Here is a 17,657-nt window from a genome sequence, read left to right on the forward strand (position 1 = left end):
TGCGATTATGGCAGGCAGGTCCAAATAATCAGGAATTAAACAAATAATTTCATTTTTTAATATGCCTTTTTATTAAATATGGATATTATTTTAATAAATTTCAAATAATATTAATAAACCTATATAAGTGACGAAAATGAGGTTCGTCCATACAATTATCAGAAATTCGGTAATCAATGCATTAGTTATTATGCTACAAATGTTGGCTATGGTAATTTTTTTGTCCACTAAAAACACCATGAGGTAATTGGAATTTGTTTTTATTAAATTAATATTTCCAATGTCTAATTTAATATTTTTTACACATGCGAATTTTGAAAGACCTGTTTACTATAAAGCACATTTTCATTTGGAAGAAAGGCTTTAGAAATCTTTACTTGGAGCAAGTTAAAACTTATTTCGTTTTATATATAACAGTGACTAAAAGTGGCAATACGGTGGAATTTAAAGATTCAAATCCATTTTATTATATATATTTATCAAACAAGTCTTTTTCACTTGCTTTAAGAGCAAAATTAAATATTTTCCTTTGAGTAACATTTAAGCAGCTATACAAAATAAGCAGCAAGTTGGGCCATTTTATCTTTCGGTTTCCCTCTGCCTCTACTTCCTCTGCCACCTCTTACACTCCCTCTACCACCACGAAATGGTCTTGGTGCTCTACTAGCAGCAGCCGCTTTCGGTTTGTCGACCAATTTGGAAAATTCACTAGAACAGAAAACACATCCCTTCATCTCCGTTGTCTGATTTGGCAATCTTGACTTTTCTGGTTTGTATTCCACATTCACAAATTGCGCTCCGCACAAACAGTTTTCCTCAAGGACGGCGACTTTTTGAGCATCATCGAATATATTTATTATTGTATCGCACCTATAAAAGGTTAAACAATATTAGTAAAATATGGAACGTTAAACAAACTGTAGCTCAGAAAATTCTATAATTTTAAATAATCCTATTTTTGGGTAATTAAAAATATTTCTACAACTTTAATGTCATGATATATTACAATTATAATTTACAATAAATTTTAATCACCTATTACAGCCAAGCTTCCATTTTGGTCCTGACGATGGATCTAATACTAATATTCCAAATTCACATTCAGCACAGTGACACAGACCGTTAGAATTTAAGCCATAAGGACACGTCGGATGTGTGCATGAATTGCAGCCATTGGCTTTTTTCATTTCTCTAAAAGAAATATAAGAGACTGCTGTTGCTTTGCTGGTTAATTTTGTTTTATTTATTTATTATTGTGATTTCCTGATTATTTTAGAATCAGCTTACTTGAATGGTGGATTGTTGTAACAATATGGACAAAACACAAAACTCTTCCCTTTATTGCCTGTAGTCCAACACAAAAGTTCAAAATCATCAAGAGGACATTTCAGCTCTCTAAACAACTTGATTGTTCCATTTTGCGGTACATTGTAAGTCTCATCGCACTGAGGACAGTGTAATCTAGCGGGTTTTGCCTGAATATACTTCAAATATCGTCTGCATTTTCCACACCTATCAATAAAATTATTGCAATCAAAGTTACGAGCAAATACTAATGGTATAAATCATAAGTACCTGGAATGAGCTTTACCAGATGCACTTAATGGTGAGAACGACACTTCGAATAACTGATCCATGCCATCAATATTTTTTACAAAGTACTGAAATTTCAACTTAAAAATGTCGATTGTGTGTTTTAAAACTGCATTGAAATTGGCCTTGCCCAAAGCAATAAGATTTAGTTGCTTTTCAACTGCTGAACGCATTGTGGGTAATACCAGCTCAATATCAATCTGAAACAAGGTTTCATACATAATAGCATAATTCACAATCAATTCTAAACAAATCTCTCTGAAAACATGAACTACATGCATGCAGTTATGTACTTCTTTGGCGCTTCATAACACAGGTCTACAAAATTAAACAGATGTTTCTATTTTGAAAAATGATTTTATATAATTTTGATAGACTGATTTCAAAAATTCCATGCACTTATTTGTATCACGTAAGAGTTTTTTTACAAATATTAAAGGAAAAAAGATATTTATAAAATAATTTATTTTTTATTTAGTAAAAAAGTGGTATTCTAGTTAAAAAAAGTGAAAAAAAAACTTTACTCAGACTTTTTTGAATGAAATCTTCGTCTTTTTGCCAGAAAACTGCGTTGTTTGAACATTCGACTGTGGGTTTTTAAGGGCATATCCCGTTTTAACATCAAGCAGTAGTCCGCCCTCATCGTTATGCTTGATCTGCCTTAGTATCGCCGTTCCATCACCTTAATGTCCTGGTGAAACCTCTCTCCCTGTTCGTTCCTTGCATTTGCATAATTTTCTTATCTGCGGCCCAACAAAAATACCTTCTTTTATCTTGGCATCAGATATTGCTGGAAATTTCTCGCAAAAATATTTGAAACAATGTCCATTTTTGTCTGGGACTTTAACAAACTGCTTCATCAAGCCAAGTTGAATGAAGAATGAAGTGATATGAAGAGGCTGCAGTAAAACTTTTTTGGGCTCAACTAAGCTATCTCTTAAAACATTTTTGCTACCAGGTGTAAGGCTTCTTCTAGAGGGCCATTCTAATTGAGTCCAATGTCTATCTCTTGCCCGACTATCCCACTCACAAATAAAGCATGGAAATTTGGTATAACGGTCCTGTTATCCTTTGGGCATGCAAAGCATCCACTGGTATTCTTGGTAGTTAATTTTCTTCAAAATAATTTCTAAATTTGCATATGTTTCTTTTAAATGTACCGAATGTGCAACCTGAACCGAGCCCAGTCCGTTACCATTGTGCAATAAAACGTCTTTTAAACTATGCTTACTTCAGTTAATAAACAGGCACCATTCTAGCGCTCCTTTCAGAGTAAAACATTGACTTTTTTTTTTCATTCACACCTCCTATATGCGATCTTAATATGGGGCCAAGCTGCTGGCAAACACCTTTTGAACAGATTACGAAGCAAAGCAATTCGAATTATTAGTGGACTTGGTTATTGGAAGTCCTGTAAAAGTGTCTTTCGAGACTTGGAAATTCTTACATTGCCTTCGTTGTTTATTTTAGAAAATCTATTATTTACAAATAAAAATCCGCATCTATTTGCCACTTATAAGGAACTGCATGGCCATCAAACCAGGGGCAATGTGGTTTTTACCTACTGCGCTTGGGGAGGTGTCGGTGTCGTACTGGTCCAAATTATTGATCCCTTAGGTTTTTTAATGCACTTCCAAATGCTGTTCATAATTTACCATTTGATATGCATAAACAGTCAGACGATTTTTAATTGATCAACATTTTTATTCTTTTGATAAATATTTGTATTTCAATTTATAATTTACCTGGTGCATTTTAAGTATATGTTATTTTATTCCTTTTTGTTTGACGTATGTAAATCATCTATGATCGTAACATTAATAAGGTATTCGGATTCCAAAATGCTTGTCGCGGAGTCTGTACACTAACAATTCAGATGCAGCCTTTGGAAGGTGCAAATCTCTAATTAAATCATTTAATTTGCTCTGGTTAAACACTTCGGGCTCTCTGGCTGGAATTAGATTCCTCTGATTCTGACGTTAAGACGTTTTCTAGTTTTTTTGGACCGGTAGGTATCAGTAGATCTGGTCCATGAGGTACTGGTCGAATAGCAGAGTCCAGATTGGGATACACAATTTGTTTCTTATTTTTTCTGTTGAATCCTTGAACATTACATAAACAAAAAGAAAAATCATCACTGTGATTCTTAGGCTCTCGCCATACCATAGAAACACTAAAGCTTAAACATTCCTTTCTAACTGTTCACTTTCTTAATGCTTCAATGCAAATGGAACAAACATTATGAGGAACCCAGGACTTGGTTGGTCGCCAATTTTTACTATTACACTTTACTTTACTATGACAGAACCACCACTGATATAACAAAAGTTGTTTGGATTGTTCACACAATGTCTTCTTTTCATAGTTATACATTCTAAAATACTACGCAACAATGTAGACCACAGCCACGAACACAATACCACGACGACCAATACAACCATACTGCGTGTAAGCAGGTTACAACACTGCTGTATCGAAGCTTCTGCGCCAACTCTGTTGCTTTGCAGAGAAATCTAATATTATCCATTATTATAAAATCATGCCTAACATTGAACAAACATATTCATGTCATAGGCACGTATATTAATAAAATAACATTTCTAAGATATTAAAAAAGTGACGCGATGGAACAAAAATATGGCGTTTTTTGGAAAAATGGCCCTCAAAAATATACAAATAACCAAACAGCTTTTAAACCTCAAAATCACTGTAGACCCGTGTAATTTTAAATATCTGATTGAGGAAAACGCAAATTCTAATAAAACAAAGTACTGGGCACAATAATGAAGCAAACAGTGAACCAGTGAACAGTGACAAAGAAAACTATCTTCCTTGTGAAAATTCTAAAAATGTTTGTGCTATAAGGTGTAATTGCATCTTTGATCTTGTGATATGCTGGCATGAAATCACTATTTGAAAATAAAAAAAAAAAACACTGCTTAGCACTGCAAGCTTATTACTATATAAATGAATTTTATGATGAGTTTTTAGTTGTTCTGGGAAGTTTCCATCATTTGTTATCTCAAACCTTAAATAATAACTGCAGATTATATAAATACCTTCTGATATCCGTGCACCAGAACTATACCTAAAGTAGTAGGTTTCAACTTTCGTCCAGCGATCACTGTCACATAATTACGTTGGCATATGTTATTAATGTGCACAGGAATCGAGGCGTCAGTTCCGATCCCATGCTTTTCCATCAAACTAATAAGTTCAGCTTCTGTTAAATAATCAGGCGGAGAAGTTTGATGCTCTGTCAACTTAACACTATTTAAGGGAACAATCTCCTTCTCTTTAATATTTGGAACAATCTCATTCTTCCCAAATGCCTAATAATGAATGTAATTTTTAAGAAAAACGATTGAACAAACGAAAAGTATTAAATTACCTGCCATGTCATAACAGTAGTATATCCCGGATCCAACAGGGTCTTGCCATTACTATAAAAGATTTCACCATTGATGTCAATTTTTATAGCGGTGCTTAAATATTTACAATCCCTAGAGAGAGTTCCTATAAAATGTCTTGTTATGTAATCATATATTTTCCATGCATCTCCATCTAATTCATTTCTGGTTGCTGACTTCATAGGAGTAATAGGAGGATGATCACCTTTAAATTGAATGTTTTTTTAGTTCTAAGTAATTCATTGAAAATTTAAAAATTACCTGCATCATGGCCTTGCTTTGGTCTATTTATGCCATTGGATAAGACTTCCCTTACTTCATTTCCCCATTCTGGATGGTCCTGTTGTTGTTTTAGAGTACCTCTATTAAAAGAAAAGACCAAAAAGCAATTTAAAAAAATATATATGTTATTATATTTCACTTTTTTTTACTAAATTTGAATGTTTCTTTACTAAGGTTGAATGTCAGCACATCAATCCTAGTTTCATTATTAGTAAAATGTACTTACATTAGATCAAAGCTTTCTGGATATTTTGTAGTTTCTGTTCTTGGATAGCTTATATAGCCTTGAGTATACAATTTTTCAGCAATCTGCATTGCATGGTGAGGTCCCATTCCCAATCCGGAACTTGCCACCCTCATTAACTCAACTGTGTTTAATGCAATTGGACGAGGTTTGGATTTTTCTTTGGAAGTTACACTTATTACTCTAAAAAATTATTTAAAGACTCAGATAAACTAGCTACACTAAAATTTCCAATGAAACTACCTGCCTTCCTTATCTTGCCTTACTAAATTTAAGAACATAGTAGCAACATCCTTATCAAAACATCGAACTCTTTCCCACTCTAAACAAACTTCAATATCATCTTTTGTTCTTACAGAGGTCTGAACTACCCAATAAGTTTCTGGCTTAAATGATTGGATCTCGTCATGTCTCTGAACACAGAAACCCAAGGTGGGAGTTTGGCAGGGGCCATAAGATATTAATGAAGCATCTAAATCACCATATCTCCCCTGAAAATATTTAGTCTGATATCGGGTGAATGCACATCCAATTCTTAAATCAATCTCCTGTCTAGCATCCACACTTTTAGCTTCATTTTCATTTGGATGCCCTGATAATATTATATATATATAAATAAATTGTATCTGATGATCAATTACTACCTTTTACCTAAATTGTTAAAAGCTGCCTTTATGTCTTTTTCAGTAATTGCTGAAAATTTCGCCCTATACGTAACATTATCTGAATAGACATTGCTGTTCATACTCTTTGCCACTGAGGCCATAACTTCAAAACAAATATTCTCACCCTCTTTATCACAATCAAGCCAAAGCACAAGATTATCACTACCCTGCGCTTCTGCGGCGAGAAAAGCAGGCATTTTAAGTTTCGACATTGCCTCCTTTTTCTCTATAGGGCACGCAAAAAGTTCTACAGGATCCACCCTATCCCAATTATTGTATTTACTAATAAAGTCAACACCATATACATGACCACAAACAGAAGTCATCTTAAAACGTGCTGGACTATTAATAAAAGTTCCAGTCCATTCGTGGATCGAACAAGCTCCATTAAAACCTAGAAAATCGAGCTTGTATTAGTTACAAAAGGTTATTCGGAATATTAGTAGTCCCACCCTTTCTAGAGGAACTTTTGCCGTTACTTAAAATACTAGCAAGGGAAGCCGCCAGAGACGGTTTTTCCGCTACCATTAATACACTCTTCATTGATTATAACTTATTTTAAATGGAAATTTCTTTATTAAATAAATAAGTATATATTTGCAGGTCGGATGCGCAGAGAAGGACGATCAGAGTTCTTTACTTTTTTAAATGAAAAGTAACAAATGTTACACAGTAATATGATTCATATTTATTCTACTGCTTACTAATCAGCAACTGCTACCAGCTATGATTTCTTCTTAACAACACATGCGACACACACAACTTGAATATTTAACCCAAACAAAAAAGGAGCGTTCCTGGCTTCAATTGGGCAAGTTATCCTTAGTCTTGTCGCTGAACATTTGTGACGAACAAAGTGAAGTGGTATTCTCCATTTAACCTGATGGTCGGGGATTCTGAAGTGAGAGTTGTACATTAATATTTGTTTCCCAAGTTTTATTATCAGCACCATTTAAATGGTGTTATGTTTCTATGACTTTTGTGAACGTTTTTAAAATATAGGTGGTACGAGCCCCGTTGTTTGTGCTATTCACGGCGGTTGGAGGCTCGATGGGCTCCGATGGTCCGTAGTGGTAATGGGAGGAAGCCGGTTTTTTGAATTGGTCGAAAGTACATTGTGCAGTTAGTCTGTGACCAATAAAAGTCGACAATACTTTTTCGTTTAAAAGTTTAAACATGGCTGTAAGCTGGCCTTTTGCAGCAGTGCCTTAATAATGCTTAAATAAAGAAGAATTTGATTATGATATTTGTGACTAGCGAATCGCTCAATCAGACGACGCAAATATTCCTATGATTCGAATAAGGAGTATTACGTTACATTGGCATTCCAGATAATATAACTAATTTTGTCCACTTTAATGAATATATGTTCTGACAAATCATCATAACTCTGCCAAAGAACAAATTTTAAGGCACAGAGGGGAAGTACCTGGACTGCTATCCATGTAGCGTGTGGTAACCTCGAAATTTCGAAACGAGATGTATTCATGGAAGTCACATGTGCAAACAAAACTTCCGCTGATTTTCTAATTTTTTGAGAGTAATTATTTAGTATTGTTTCTGAACGTTACCATGCCCTATTTTGTAAAGATTTTAATATTAATTTATTTCTGGAAAGTTGTCCTCTGTTCGTCACCTGATAAAATAAAAGCCCTTTTTGGGACTCACTATTGTATAGCCGGTAAGGTTTGTTAGAAATGTTGTAGAATGGTTATGTTATAATTATTTATCTTTATGTTTTATATTGATAATTACTACATAGGATCGTTAGCATCCATAGAAGATCAAACCCTGTTTAGACAAAATGAACATATACAAAGTGAAGATTTATCAATCTCTGGCATGTTATATTTTATAAATTTGTGTACCCTGTAGTTATCTCATATTAAATTTTAGAGTTTACACAAGGCCAATTAGATGTGGACAAGACTATCCTGAGTCAACTGTATGAATTGGCCGCATTTAATGCTATAAGTTATTCTTATGAATTAATTAAGGAGGAGGTGAGATGATGAAATTATAATATAGTTTATAGAATTAAAAAATAATTTATCAAATTTCAATTATAGGGTCCATCACACAATCCAACTTTTACTATAAAATTGTTTCTTGGTAATGAAGGATACTTAGGTGAGGGAAAAAGTATAAAAAAAGCTAAGCATGCTGCTGCATCTTTGGCATTGAGAAGTACGGAATATGAACATCCACCATTGAAAATTAATAAAAATGAAAAGTCTATGACTCCAACATCTATTTTGAATAATCTAGCATTAAAACTTGGTTTGCCTGTCACTTATTCATTAGTGACAAATGATTTGGTAAGAAGGAATTTTAATGTATAGGGTGGTTATCTCAGAATCTCTAAAAAATATCTAAAACATTTAAAGATAAAAGTTGTTTGGAATCACTTGTACCTTTAATATATTATATTGTAATGTATACAGATTATTTGTATTTTCGTGGGCAAGCAACAACTTTACTATTTTAAGTAGAACACCCTGTATATTTTTGAATTTCTCAGAACTTTCCAGACATATTTCATATATAATATCCTATTCCTAGGCCTTTCTGCTTTCGACATATTTTGAATTTTATCAAAGGTGATATTTCCATGTCGAAATAAATCTATCACTTTCTATAGTTGCAAATCTGCTATATATTTGAAAATATACTTTAGTGGTCTGTGTTCTAATTTTAGAAATAAGTATATACAGGGAGTTGAAACACCATGTTATTTTTTCTGTTTATTATATATGTTATTTGTTTATTTATTATATTTATATCATAATTACCATTAAAAAAGATCGGGACATTAGAAACAGTTGTAGATTTGAAAATGTTTTCAGTAAAATGTTTTTTTCCTTTCTAAAAATGCTATATGCCTATTAATTTTCCAATAAAATGACGAGACGTGAACAATTTTTTTTTAATATAGCTGAAAAAAAAATATCCATTTAAAAAGAAATTTTAAATATTGCAGTTCTGTTTGTAGCACTTGGTTTTCAATAAACTGTTGTCGTTACTTAAGAGTTGAAAATATCTTGCGGAATTTAAATTTTCATTATAAACTAGTGGCCTTATTTTTATTGCTTAATTGGTACAATTTTTTTTTGTTATATCTTGACTTATCCGTTTAATGAATTTGAATGAAAACTAGTTCTAGCAAAAGTCTAGTCTTTTGTTGTAATCTATCGTTTGTAATTTTTGAAAAATGTGTACGGCTTTTATCCCTTCAATTCAAAACAAGTTTAGATAGTTTCTGTTTTAATTTAAAAATTGATCTAGTTAGGCAGAATAAAACTATTAAATATTAATTTCCATAAAACTGTTAAACATTACTTGGAAAACACAGAGTCAAAATAGTGACATTTCGTTATATTTGACTGTCATTGTCATAGCTAACCAACAGCAAAACATAAGCCCTATAAGATTTTCACAAAACTTTTTTTTTAAAGAAACTTCCACAAGCTATTTAATAGTTTTTACAAAACTTCTGGATTCCTCCTGCGTCGATTTTTGTTGAGTCAAACTTGCTGAAGTTTCGCCAATCATCCTGTTGGCTTCTTCAGAGCTTGACTGAAACTGAATTGAAGAAGTTTTGTAAAAAGTAAAGTTGCATTGCAAATATTTCCGAATCTATAACTTTTTTCATAGAAAACCAAAGTTCTCCTCTTTTTTAAATTTTTTAATAATGGTTTTTACACACAACTTTAGTCTCTAAATGTTTTTAATATTTTTATAGCTCTTAAAATAATAAACCCGCCACCCTGTACATTTGCAATTAGATCATTTAATTTTTGCAGGACGATTATGAAAATCATCAAACTGGGGTGGAAGTCAAACAGAAAAGGTCCTACACGCAGCAACTAAATGACACAATCTATTTAAATGACTCAATTAGGATAAGGAAGTATGAATTTGAGACACAAGGTCCTTTTAAAGTTAGAGTTGTGGTTAATGGTGAAAAGTTCATTGGGGAAGATTACACCATTAAAAATGCTAAGCATAAAGCTGCTGCTAAAGCACTGCAGAGCTTAAAAGATATAAAAAAACAAAGTGATTTTGTATGCTTGAGGGAAGGTACATTTTTCAAAACTTATGTAGAAAATGTTTTATAGTTTATAATTCCAGATGACACAGAATCTTGTAAAAATGCAAAACAAAGCATTAAATCCCCAATATCTCTTGTGTATGAAGCAGCTCAGAAACGAAATTTGGAGATTTCATTTGATGTAATTGATGAAAGTGGCCCTTCTCATAAAAAAACATTTTACACTAAATGTGTTGTTGGGCCTTTGGAATCTATTGGTGAAGGAAGATCAAAAAAAGAATCCAAAAGGGTTGCCTCAGAAAAAATGTTGGAACAAATCAATACCTTGCCAATTTTAGAGAACAGTCTAAAAACTCAAAAACCTTCTTCAAAACAAAAAAGAAAGAAGAAGAGTAAAGTAGTTAAGACCACATTAGACAAAATTAACAAAATGACCAATGACTTTGTTGAATTTGGTAGGAATTTAATTAATAAATTAGGTACTGAAAAGGTGATAACTTACTTTAGGAAATCCAATATTCCTTTTTTTGAGTTATGTCATTGTAGCTGGATGAAAATTCCAATAATCAAAAACCAAAGCATGGGAACTCTCCTTCTGATGAAATCCTGAAATTGGGCAATATATTAAACTTGCACATGCAATTTTCTGATGTACAAGATGGCGGCAAAACTTATGCTATTCTTGACTTGGGGACCAAACCTGCTTTTGTAAGCAGTAAATTGGGGAGGAATTAGTAGATTGTAAAATACTGTTTAATTTTTTGCAGATATGTTTAGGAGAAGGTGTTTCTACAAAAAATGCAAGGGACTTGGCAGCTACCCACGGAATTAAATATTTATATAAACTCGGTCTAATGGATAATTTTAAGGACAATCCAAAAGATTCAGTAAGGTATGTCTACAATAGAGTGATTCACTTTGAGTGTCCTATTTAAAAGTTTTGGAGAACTAAATTCACTCAAATCATAAGCAACTTAGCAAAGTAGGTGAAATTGTCTAGAATATCAAGTAGCATTTGGAATGAGTTAAAACAAATTTTGTAATTCAACGTTTCTTTTATGGTCAGTTTTGAACCAAACAATTCTTATCTACACTTTATATAGTGAATATATGAGTATGTACCTTTTTAGTTCTCCAAATCCTGATAGATTTAGAATCTAGCTAATCTATTATTAATATTTTAGCAATACTTTAGAAGAATATCAGAATGTGTGGCTACATGTTTTAGAAGAAGAACAAGAGAGTTCCAAGCAGTGAGATTTTATGATCTTTGTCTATTAAAAAAAACAAATAAAATTTCATTAATAATTTTCTTTGATTTTCCAGAAATTATGTGAAATCTGAATGCAACCGGTATATCTATTAAAATGACATTTCACATTAGCGGAACTTGAATCAAACAAACTCTTTGAAAACGATGAATAGATAAACTTGATGCATAAATGTTTTTACCACGAATATAACTTGTGGGTATATAAGAAAAATCCATAATGCCAAATACTAGAAACGAAAGAAATGGAGATGTTTGTTTCAAGTTAATATCGATTTAGGGCTAATTTAGGTTATGTACTGAAATACCGCTTTTTGAACAAAATATTAATTTATTGACTTGTTTTATAATGGGATTTTTTGGTTATCTTTTACTGGAAGGCCAAGCTTTCATCTGCAACTACTCGAGTTGCGATGAAGGGATGAGCGTTGTATGGGAGGTTCTTCAGTTGCTTTTTGATTATTTTTTTTAACTTATATTTTTCCTGTACGATATCTGGTATCTCATAAAGTTATATTTAGACCTTTTAGAGTCTTATTTCGTGATTTTGACTTACATTTTTAATACACACCAGAAATTCGGGAAATATAGCTTGCAATTTTATTTGCCAAAATTTCTTATAATTTGGTGGTAGACCCTTTGCAATATTTAAATAAAAATCACGTAAAAACTGTATCGTGTCTACCGGGTTTAAGATTGTAACTGTCTGGTTAATAAAACATTTCCTAAATACAAGTGTAAACTAGTTTTTTATCACTTCTCGTAATCGATCCCATGCCCGGGCAGATTTGATACCTTTAGATTTCATTTAGTAGCGCCCACTCGTTAAAAAGTTTGTCTCTAGTTGCCATGGTTAAGCAATTGCCCAGTGCTCGCTAAAAGCAACAAAGAAGATATGCCGTGGTATGATTTCATAGATATAGAGATTGGTTAGTTTCTTTCCATCGATATTTATTCAGTGGTTTGGGATTATTTTTGTTTTTTTTTTTAATATCCATTATCGCATATTAAAACTCAACTGACTGGACTTTGGAACATTCTAATATGTAGTTGGTGAAATTTAACAAGTATTGGTTTACTTTTTTCGCCACTTACGTTTTTTTTTAAATGAATTTTGAATTAATTTCGAAAATGCCTTTCCAAAAAATTGGGTGGTCCAAACTGGGTAAGCAGTGAAAACTCGATTTTTCGCTTAAAATTTGTAGCCTTTCCACAGCGGGCTAGATTATGCAGGAGTAGATAAAAGTAACCCATTTTGTAAACAAGTCGTTTAAGGAAATTCATGGGTATTATTTTTTTGTAATAGCCAGACTAATCATTATTGTGAAAATGCAAATGTTTTATTGGTTTGATTCTACTTTCATCTCTGAATTTTCCTTTGCTTTTAGCTCAGCATCTACTTCTTTTCCAAAGATGTTATTCTAACAGTGTTCAGAAAATTACCACTCACTATACAATACATCCAAGGGAAAATGATCCACGATGGAAAGGTAATTTTATATTTGAATTTTGGCATGTTTTGAAATAATTTTGGATGATTCTGTAGTCCTTGATTAACATTTTCTTTAATTGTGACAAATTTTTAGAGATAAATATGGAACGTTTTGGTGATGAAACTGATATACTGATTGTGGGCGGAGGCCCTGCAGGTATGAGTGCTGCCATCAGAGCAAAACAACTGGCTGAAAAAGATGGCAAAGACATTAGAGTATGTGTGGTAGAGAAAGCATCGCAAGTTGGAGGTCATATTTTATCAGGTGCTGTAATACAACCAACAGCGCTAGCTGAATTATTTCCTGATTGGCAAGAAAGAGGTGCTCCTCTTAACACTCCTGTAAATGATGATAAATTTAGTTTTTTGACTGCTAATTCCCGAATACCAATTCCTGTTTTGCCAGGTCCGGCTAGATTTTTGCTGTATTGAAATATGTTAATACTTAATGTTTTAGGCACTCCAATGTACAACCATGGAAACTATATAGTTAGGTTAGGACATTTTGTTCAATGGCTTGGTGAACAAGCGGAGGCTATGGGTGTCGAAGTCTATCCAGGATATGCAGCTTCTGAAATTCTTTATCATCCAGATGGTAGTGTTAAAGGTATTGCTACCAATGATGTGGGTATTGCTAAAGATGGAAGTCCAAAAGCTAATTTTGAAAGGGGTATGGAACTTCACGCAAAATGCACCATATTTGCTGAAGGATGTCATGGACATCTCTCAAAGCAGTTGATTAACAGATTTAACTTGAGGAAAAGCTCTGAACATCAAACTTATGGAATTGGTAAGGGAAAAGGGCTGATATTATTTTGTGGCATTGTCATTGTTTATTTAAACCTATGGTAAAGATGTATGTTGTCAATAAGCAGGTTTTAAACACATTCCGAAAAAATTATAGTGATAAATTTGAATTATGTTTGCTAGGGTTGAAGGAATTATGGGAAATAAATCCAGAAAAACACAAACCTGGCCGTGTTGAGCATTCAATTGGTTGGCCATTGGACAAAAATACATATGGAGGGTCTTTTCTCTACCATTTAAATGAGCCCACTCCTCTGATAGCAGTAGGTTTCGTTGTTGGTTTAGATTATACCAACCCTTATATAAGCCCATTCAAAGAATTTCAGCGATTCAAGCATCACCCTTCAGTTAAACATTATTTTGAAGATGGCACAAGGGTATCCTATGGGGCGAGAGCTTTAGTTGAAGGTGGCTTTCAAAGCATACCAAAGTTGACCTTTCCGGGTGGTTGCCTAGTGGGATGTGCTGCCGGATTTATTAACTTACCAAAAATTAAAGGTTGGTTTCACAAAAACCTTTGATCAATGTAAAATTGTGTTCATTTAGGTACTCACAATGCTATGAAAAGCGGTATGTTAGCTTCGGAGAGTGTTTATGGGGCTATATTTGGGGAGAAACAAAAAACAGAATCTTTTGAACCTTATTCATATGAAGAATCATTCAAAAATAGTTGGATTTGGAAGGAACTTAAAGCTGTCCGAAATATTAGGCCCAGTTTTCACACTCCTTTGGGTTTGTATGGGGGTTTACTCTACAGTGGATTCTCTGTATTAATTGGGGGACGTGAACCATGGACATTTAAACATGGAGGCAAGTTCCAGCTAATTTATAGTATTTAATAATACTGATTTTTGATGGTCGGTCTTTGCAGATCCTGATTATAAGAGACTGAAACCAGCAAAAGACTGCAAACAAATTGAGTATCCGAAACCTGATGGAAAAATAAGTTTTGACTTACTAACTTCTGTCGCTTTGACTGGAACTAATCACGAGGGGGATCAACCTGCGCATTTAACTTTAAAGGACGACAGTGTCCCTGTCAATAGAAATTTAAAGATTTTTGATGGTCCCGAAGCTCGATTTTGTCCAGCAGGTATATAGCATACAATAAATACCACCACATAGTGTGCTATACTTTTCTTAAATTTCTTTAAATGTCCTACTAATTGTTCTGTTCTTTCAAAAATTGCGGAAATTGACGGATTTATTTTTTCAAATTGCTTTGGTTAGCTATTCCTAAATAAATTAATAAAAACCATATTTTTTTCAGGGGTATATGAATTTGTACCTCTGGAGTCAGGCGAAGGCAAACGCCTACAAATTAATGCCCAAAACTGTATTCACTGCAAAACATGCGATATAAAGGACCCCAGCCAAAACATCAATTGGGTTGTTCCAGAAGGAGGAGGTGGCCCCGCCTATAACGGAATGTGAAAATGCCAACATATTTTTTATTAAATTTTAATCATGATATTTTTACAGAAACTTTAATGATAAAGAGATTACACCTGATGTAATATTTTGTATGAAATATACCCATTTTTATTCAGTGTTACTGCAGACTATCAAAATTTCGTTCCTCTGGTTTATTCCGAAAGTTCTGTTTGCTTGCAATTTGAAACTGATTGATCCAATCCTTTGGTTGCCTGTTTTTATATACCTGATATTCAAGAGGAAAAAATTAAAAATTAAAAAACATTAAAGGATAAAAAATACCCTGCAAACAAATTCTAGAATCGCCTGCATGGAAATTTCTGTCTCTGCTGCGGGTCCCCATGAAAAAGTCTGAATTTTCGTGATAGGATCGCCCGTGACATTCAGATAGTGCTTCTTTACCAATGTTTTGGCAATGTAATCTTTGACATTACCAAATATTGGGTGCTTGGCTTCAACATCTATCCCTAATTTTTTTAAAAACCCAACTAATGACACTAAAAATTTATCGAATTGATTATATTGCCAAATAGTACATGGAAACTTCATACCTTCTGAAACGCTATTGTTCATCATAAAAGTATGTGTTAGAATAAGCAGGAGCAGAATTTTATTTGCATCTGGGGGATACTCATTGTTAACATCATCATCCGGATCAGATACATAAGGCAGCGCATTGCTGACAATATAGTTCTTGTCTCTGCCTTTGGCGGTTTCAACAATCAATAAATTGAAGCCATAGGTCTAGAAATCACTTTTAAAAATGAAGTTAAGAGCTAAGATTCATCATACTTTTCTCAAAATCTCTTTTACTTTATTTAGTATATCTTCAAATTTCATGTTTGACTTGTGAATCACATTCTTGACCAACTCGGATTTTCCAAACATTGATTGATCTGCAATTCTGTAAATTATATATCGTACTATATTGTTCACTGTTTCATCAACCAGCTGTGGTTCTTCTGCATCATCAGTACTCATTTGTGACCAATCGCTTGTCGTATCGGAAGCTTCTTGGTGTTGATTTCGAGTCTTTCTCGACATTTTTTTTAATTTGACAAAAAGCGTTTTTTTTTTTTAATAACGCTTTATTTGGCTACTGCTTCAAAAGCAATTTGGCCAATTTACAACAATGTTATAACTTATAAACAAAGTTTTATAACGATTATAACATTGAAGGTACCCGGTGGCAATCAAAAAGTGTTAAATTTCTTCTTTTCTTTTACTTCTATTGGCCAAGTGATTACCAAATTCTTCTTCTTAAAGTTTTTAAATTCATCTTCTTTATTAAGACAACCAGAATTTTCTGCCAGATATTCGTGGTTAACTCCTTTTCATCAACTATGGTTATTTTTAACTTTTTCTTCTACTTAACATCCAAAAATAAATGTAAATAGAAAAAGTGAGGGTGTATCCCGGCATGAACTGAGGAGACGGCACCGTTATAATTTCTGCATATATACTTTTTTATTTCAATAACAAAAATTGTTGAAGCTCTTATGTTGCATCTTTAATACCTAAGCATACTATTGTCGTTAGTATGCGTTTGTTAAAACAAGCTCGTCATCAACCGCAATAAATTTCTTATTAACATTTTTGTTAACGTTGTTCTGATCCTGTGCTGTCTTTTTACATTGCGTAAAAGACTTATGACATTTGTTTTCACATTCGAAACAATGTATCTTTTAATGTTTTTCATGAATTAAAATATATATAGAAATGCTATCCACTTAAATTATTAATTAGCTCTACCGGCTTCGTAAAATTTTAACAGCGCTTTTTGATTTAATACTCTGCGATTTGAGAAACTGTACAATGGTTTTACTTCCAATTTGATAGATCCCTGCTTTAACTAAATTAAGATAATTTGCAGAATTTCCAATTTTATCTAATCAAAAATTGCTGAAGACACATCTTTCAATTACATTTTGCGCAATTACAACAATTCTAAACTTGTTTTTTGCAAATATTACCAATTCTTAACATCCAAAGGTGATATTAATTTTAGAAATATATAAATTCCAAAACCTGTAGTAAAAGCACAAAATAAACACGGCATCAACTTTCTTCTTCGAATCCGAGGATAACAGCTAACTACCGGGTAAAATGCTGGTATATATACTTGAAAAACTTGTTTAGGTAAGTCATAATTAGACTTACCTAAACAAGTTTTCATTCTATTTGTATGTAGAATTTCTCTTTTTTGGGTCAAAAATGTAATTACAACCAAATGTTCAGTGAAAATGCAAAATGGTCCGGTATATCTTTACCTGTCATTTTTGTTTGTCAATTCTGACGGTCATGTCAGTGAATGTATTCATTTTATTTTTCGAAAATGTCACCAAAAAGTATTGGTCGTAGAAAAAGTGTAGTATGCAACACATTTAGTAAACTTGTTAAGGCACTCGT

The 17,657-nt window shown here is 32.9% G+C and overlaps 4 protein-coding genes across 7 annotated transcripts; 2 read left to right on the forward strand and 2 right to left on the reverse strand.

Annotated features, from left to right (window-relative positions):
• Positions 1-76: 76 nt before the first annotated feature.
• Positions 77-7,036, reverse strand: LOC132704411 (DNA topoisomerase 3-beta-1). 2 transcript variants are annotated; one of them, XM_060674397.1, is made up of 11 exons: positions 6,647-6,921; positions 6,181-6,588; positions 5,773-6,121; positions 5,512-5,712; positions 5,265-5,365; positions 4,985-5,208; positions 4,653-4,925; positions 1,576-1,793; positions 1,288-1,512; positions 1,036-1,191; positions 77-870 (listed from the first exon to the last, which is right to left on the reverse strand). In XM_060674397.1, exons 1-11 carry the CDS (start codon positions 6,735-6,737, stop codon positions 549-551), a joined length of 2,568 nt encoding a protein of 855 aa, XP_060530380.1. In that variant the 5' UTR covers positions 6,738-6,921; the 3' UTR covers positions 77-548. The 2 variants fall into 2 exon arrangements, with proteins under 2 accessions (XP_060530380.1, XP_060530381.1); XM_060674398.1 differs by having other exon boundaries at positions 91-870; positions 6,899-7,036.
• Positions 7,037-7,092: 56 nt separating this feature from the next.
• LOC132704412 (maternal effect protein staufen-like) lies at positions 7,093-11,573 on the forward strand. Its single transcript, XM_060674399.1, has 9 exons — positions 7,093-7,875; positions 7,957-8,034; positions 8,091-8,197; positions 8,264-8,512; positions 9,998-10,274; positions 10,326-10,735; positions 10,792-10,953; positions 11,013-11,137; positions 11,430-11,573. Exons 1-9 carry the CDS (start codon positions 7,767-7,769, stop codon positions 11,500-11,502), a joined length of 1,590 nt encoding a protein of 529 aa, XP_060530382.1. The 5' UTR covers positions 7,093-7,766; the 3' UTR covers positions 11,503-11,573.
• Positions 11,574-12,470: 897 nt separating this feature from the next.
• On the forward strand, positions 12,471-15,369 carry LOC132705389 (electron transfer flavoprotein-ubiquinone oxidoreductase, mitochondrial). 2 transcript variants are annotated; one of them, XM_060675947.1, is made up of 8 exons: positions 12,471-12,680; positions 12,904-13,005; positions 13,102-13,413; positions 13,465-13,797; positions 13,938-14,312; positions 14,361-14,624; positions 14,686-14,907; positions 15,085-15,369. In XM_060675947.1, the coding sequence occupies exons 1-8, from the start codon at positions 12,623-12,625 to the stop codon at positions 15,246-15,248; spliced, it is 1,830 nt and encodes a 609-aa protein (XP_060531930.1). In that variant the 5' UTR covers positions 12,471-12,622; the 3' UTR covers positions 15,249-15,369. The 2 variants fall into 2 exon arrangements, with proteins under 2 accessions (XP_060531930.1, XP_060531931.1); XM_060675948.1 differs by lacking the exon at positions 12,471-12,680 and adding an exon at positions 12,688-12,801.
• On the reverse strand, positions 15,337-16,477 carry LOC132705391 (non-structural maintenance of chromosomes element 3 homolog). Of its 2 annotated transcripts, XM_060675950.1 has the most exons (5): positions 16,197-16,298; positions 16,041-16,144; positions 15,800-15,992; positions 15,531-15,745; positions 15,337-15,474 (listed from the first exon to the last, which is right to left on the reverse strand). In XM_060675950.1, the coding sequence occupies exons 2-5, from the start codon at positions 16,134-16,136 to the stop codon at positions 15,367-15,369; spliced, it is 612 nt and encodes a 203-aa protein (XP_060531933.1). In that variant the 5' UTR covers positions 16,137-16,144; positions 16,197-16,298; the 3' UTR covers positions 15,337-15,366. The 2 variants fall into 2 exon arrangements, with proteins under 2 accessions (XP_060531933.1, XP_060531932.1); XM_060675949.1 differs by having other exon boundaries at positions 16,041-16,477.
• Positions 16,478-17,657: the final 1,180 nt, after the last annotated feature.

Source organism: Cylas formicarius, unplaced genomic scaffold (genome assembly GCF_029955315.1).
Source record: "Cylas formicarius isolate icCylForm1 unplaced genomic scaffold, icCylForm1.1 PGA_scaffold_7__23_contigs__length_41026272, whole genome shotgun sequence".
Taxonomy (NCBI): Eukaryota; Metazoa; Arthropoda; class Insecta; order Coleoptera; family Brentidae; genus Cylas; species Cylas formicarius.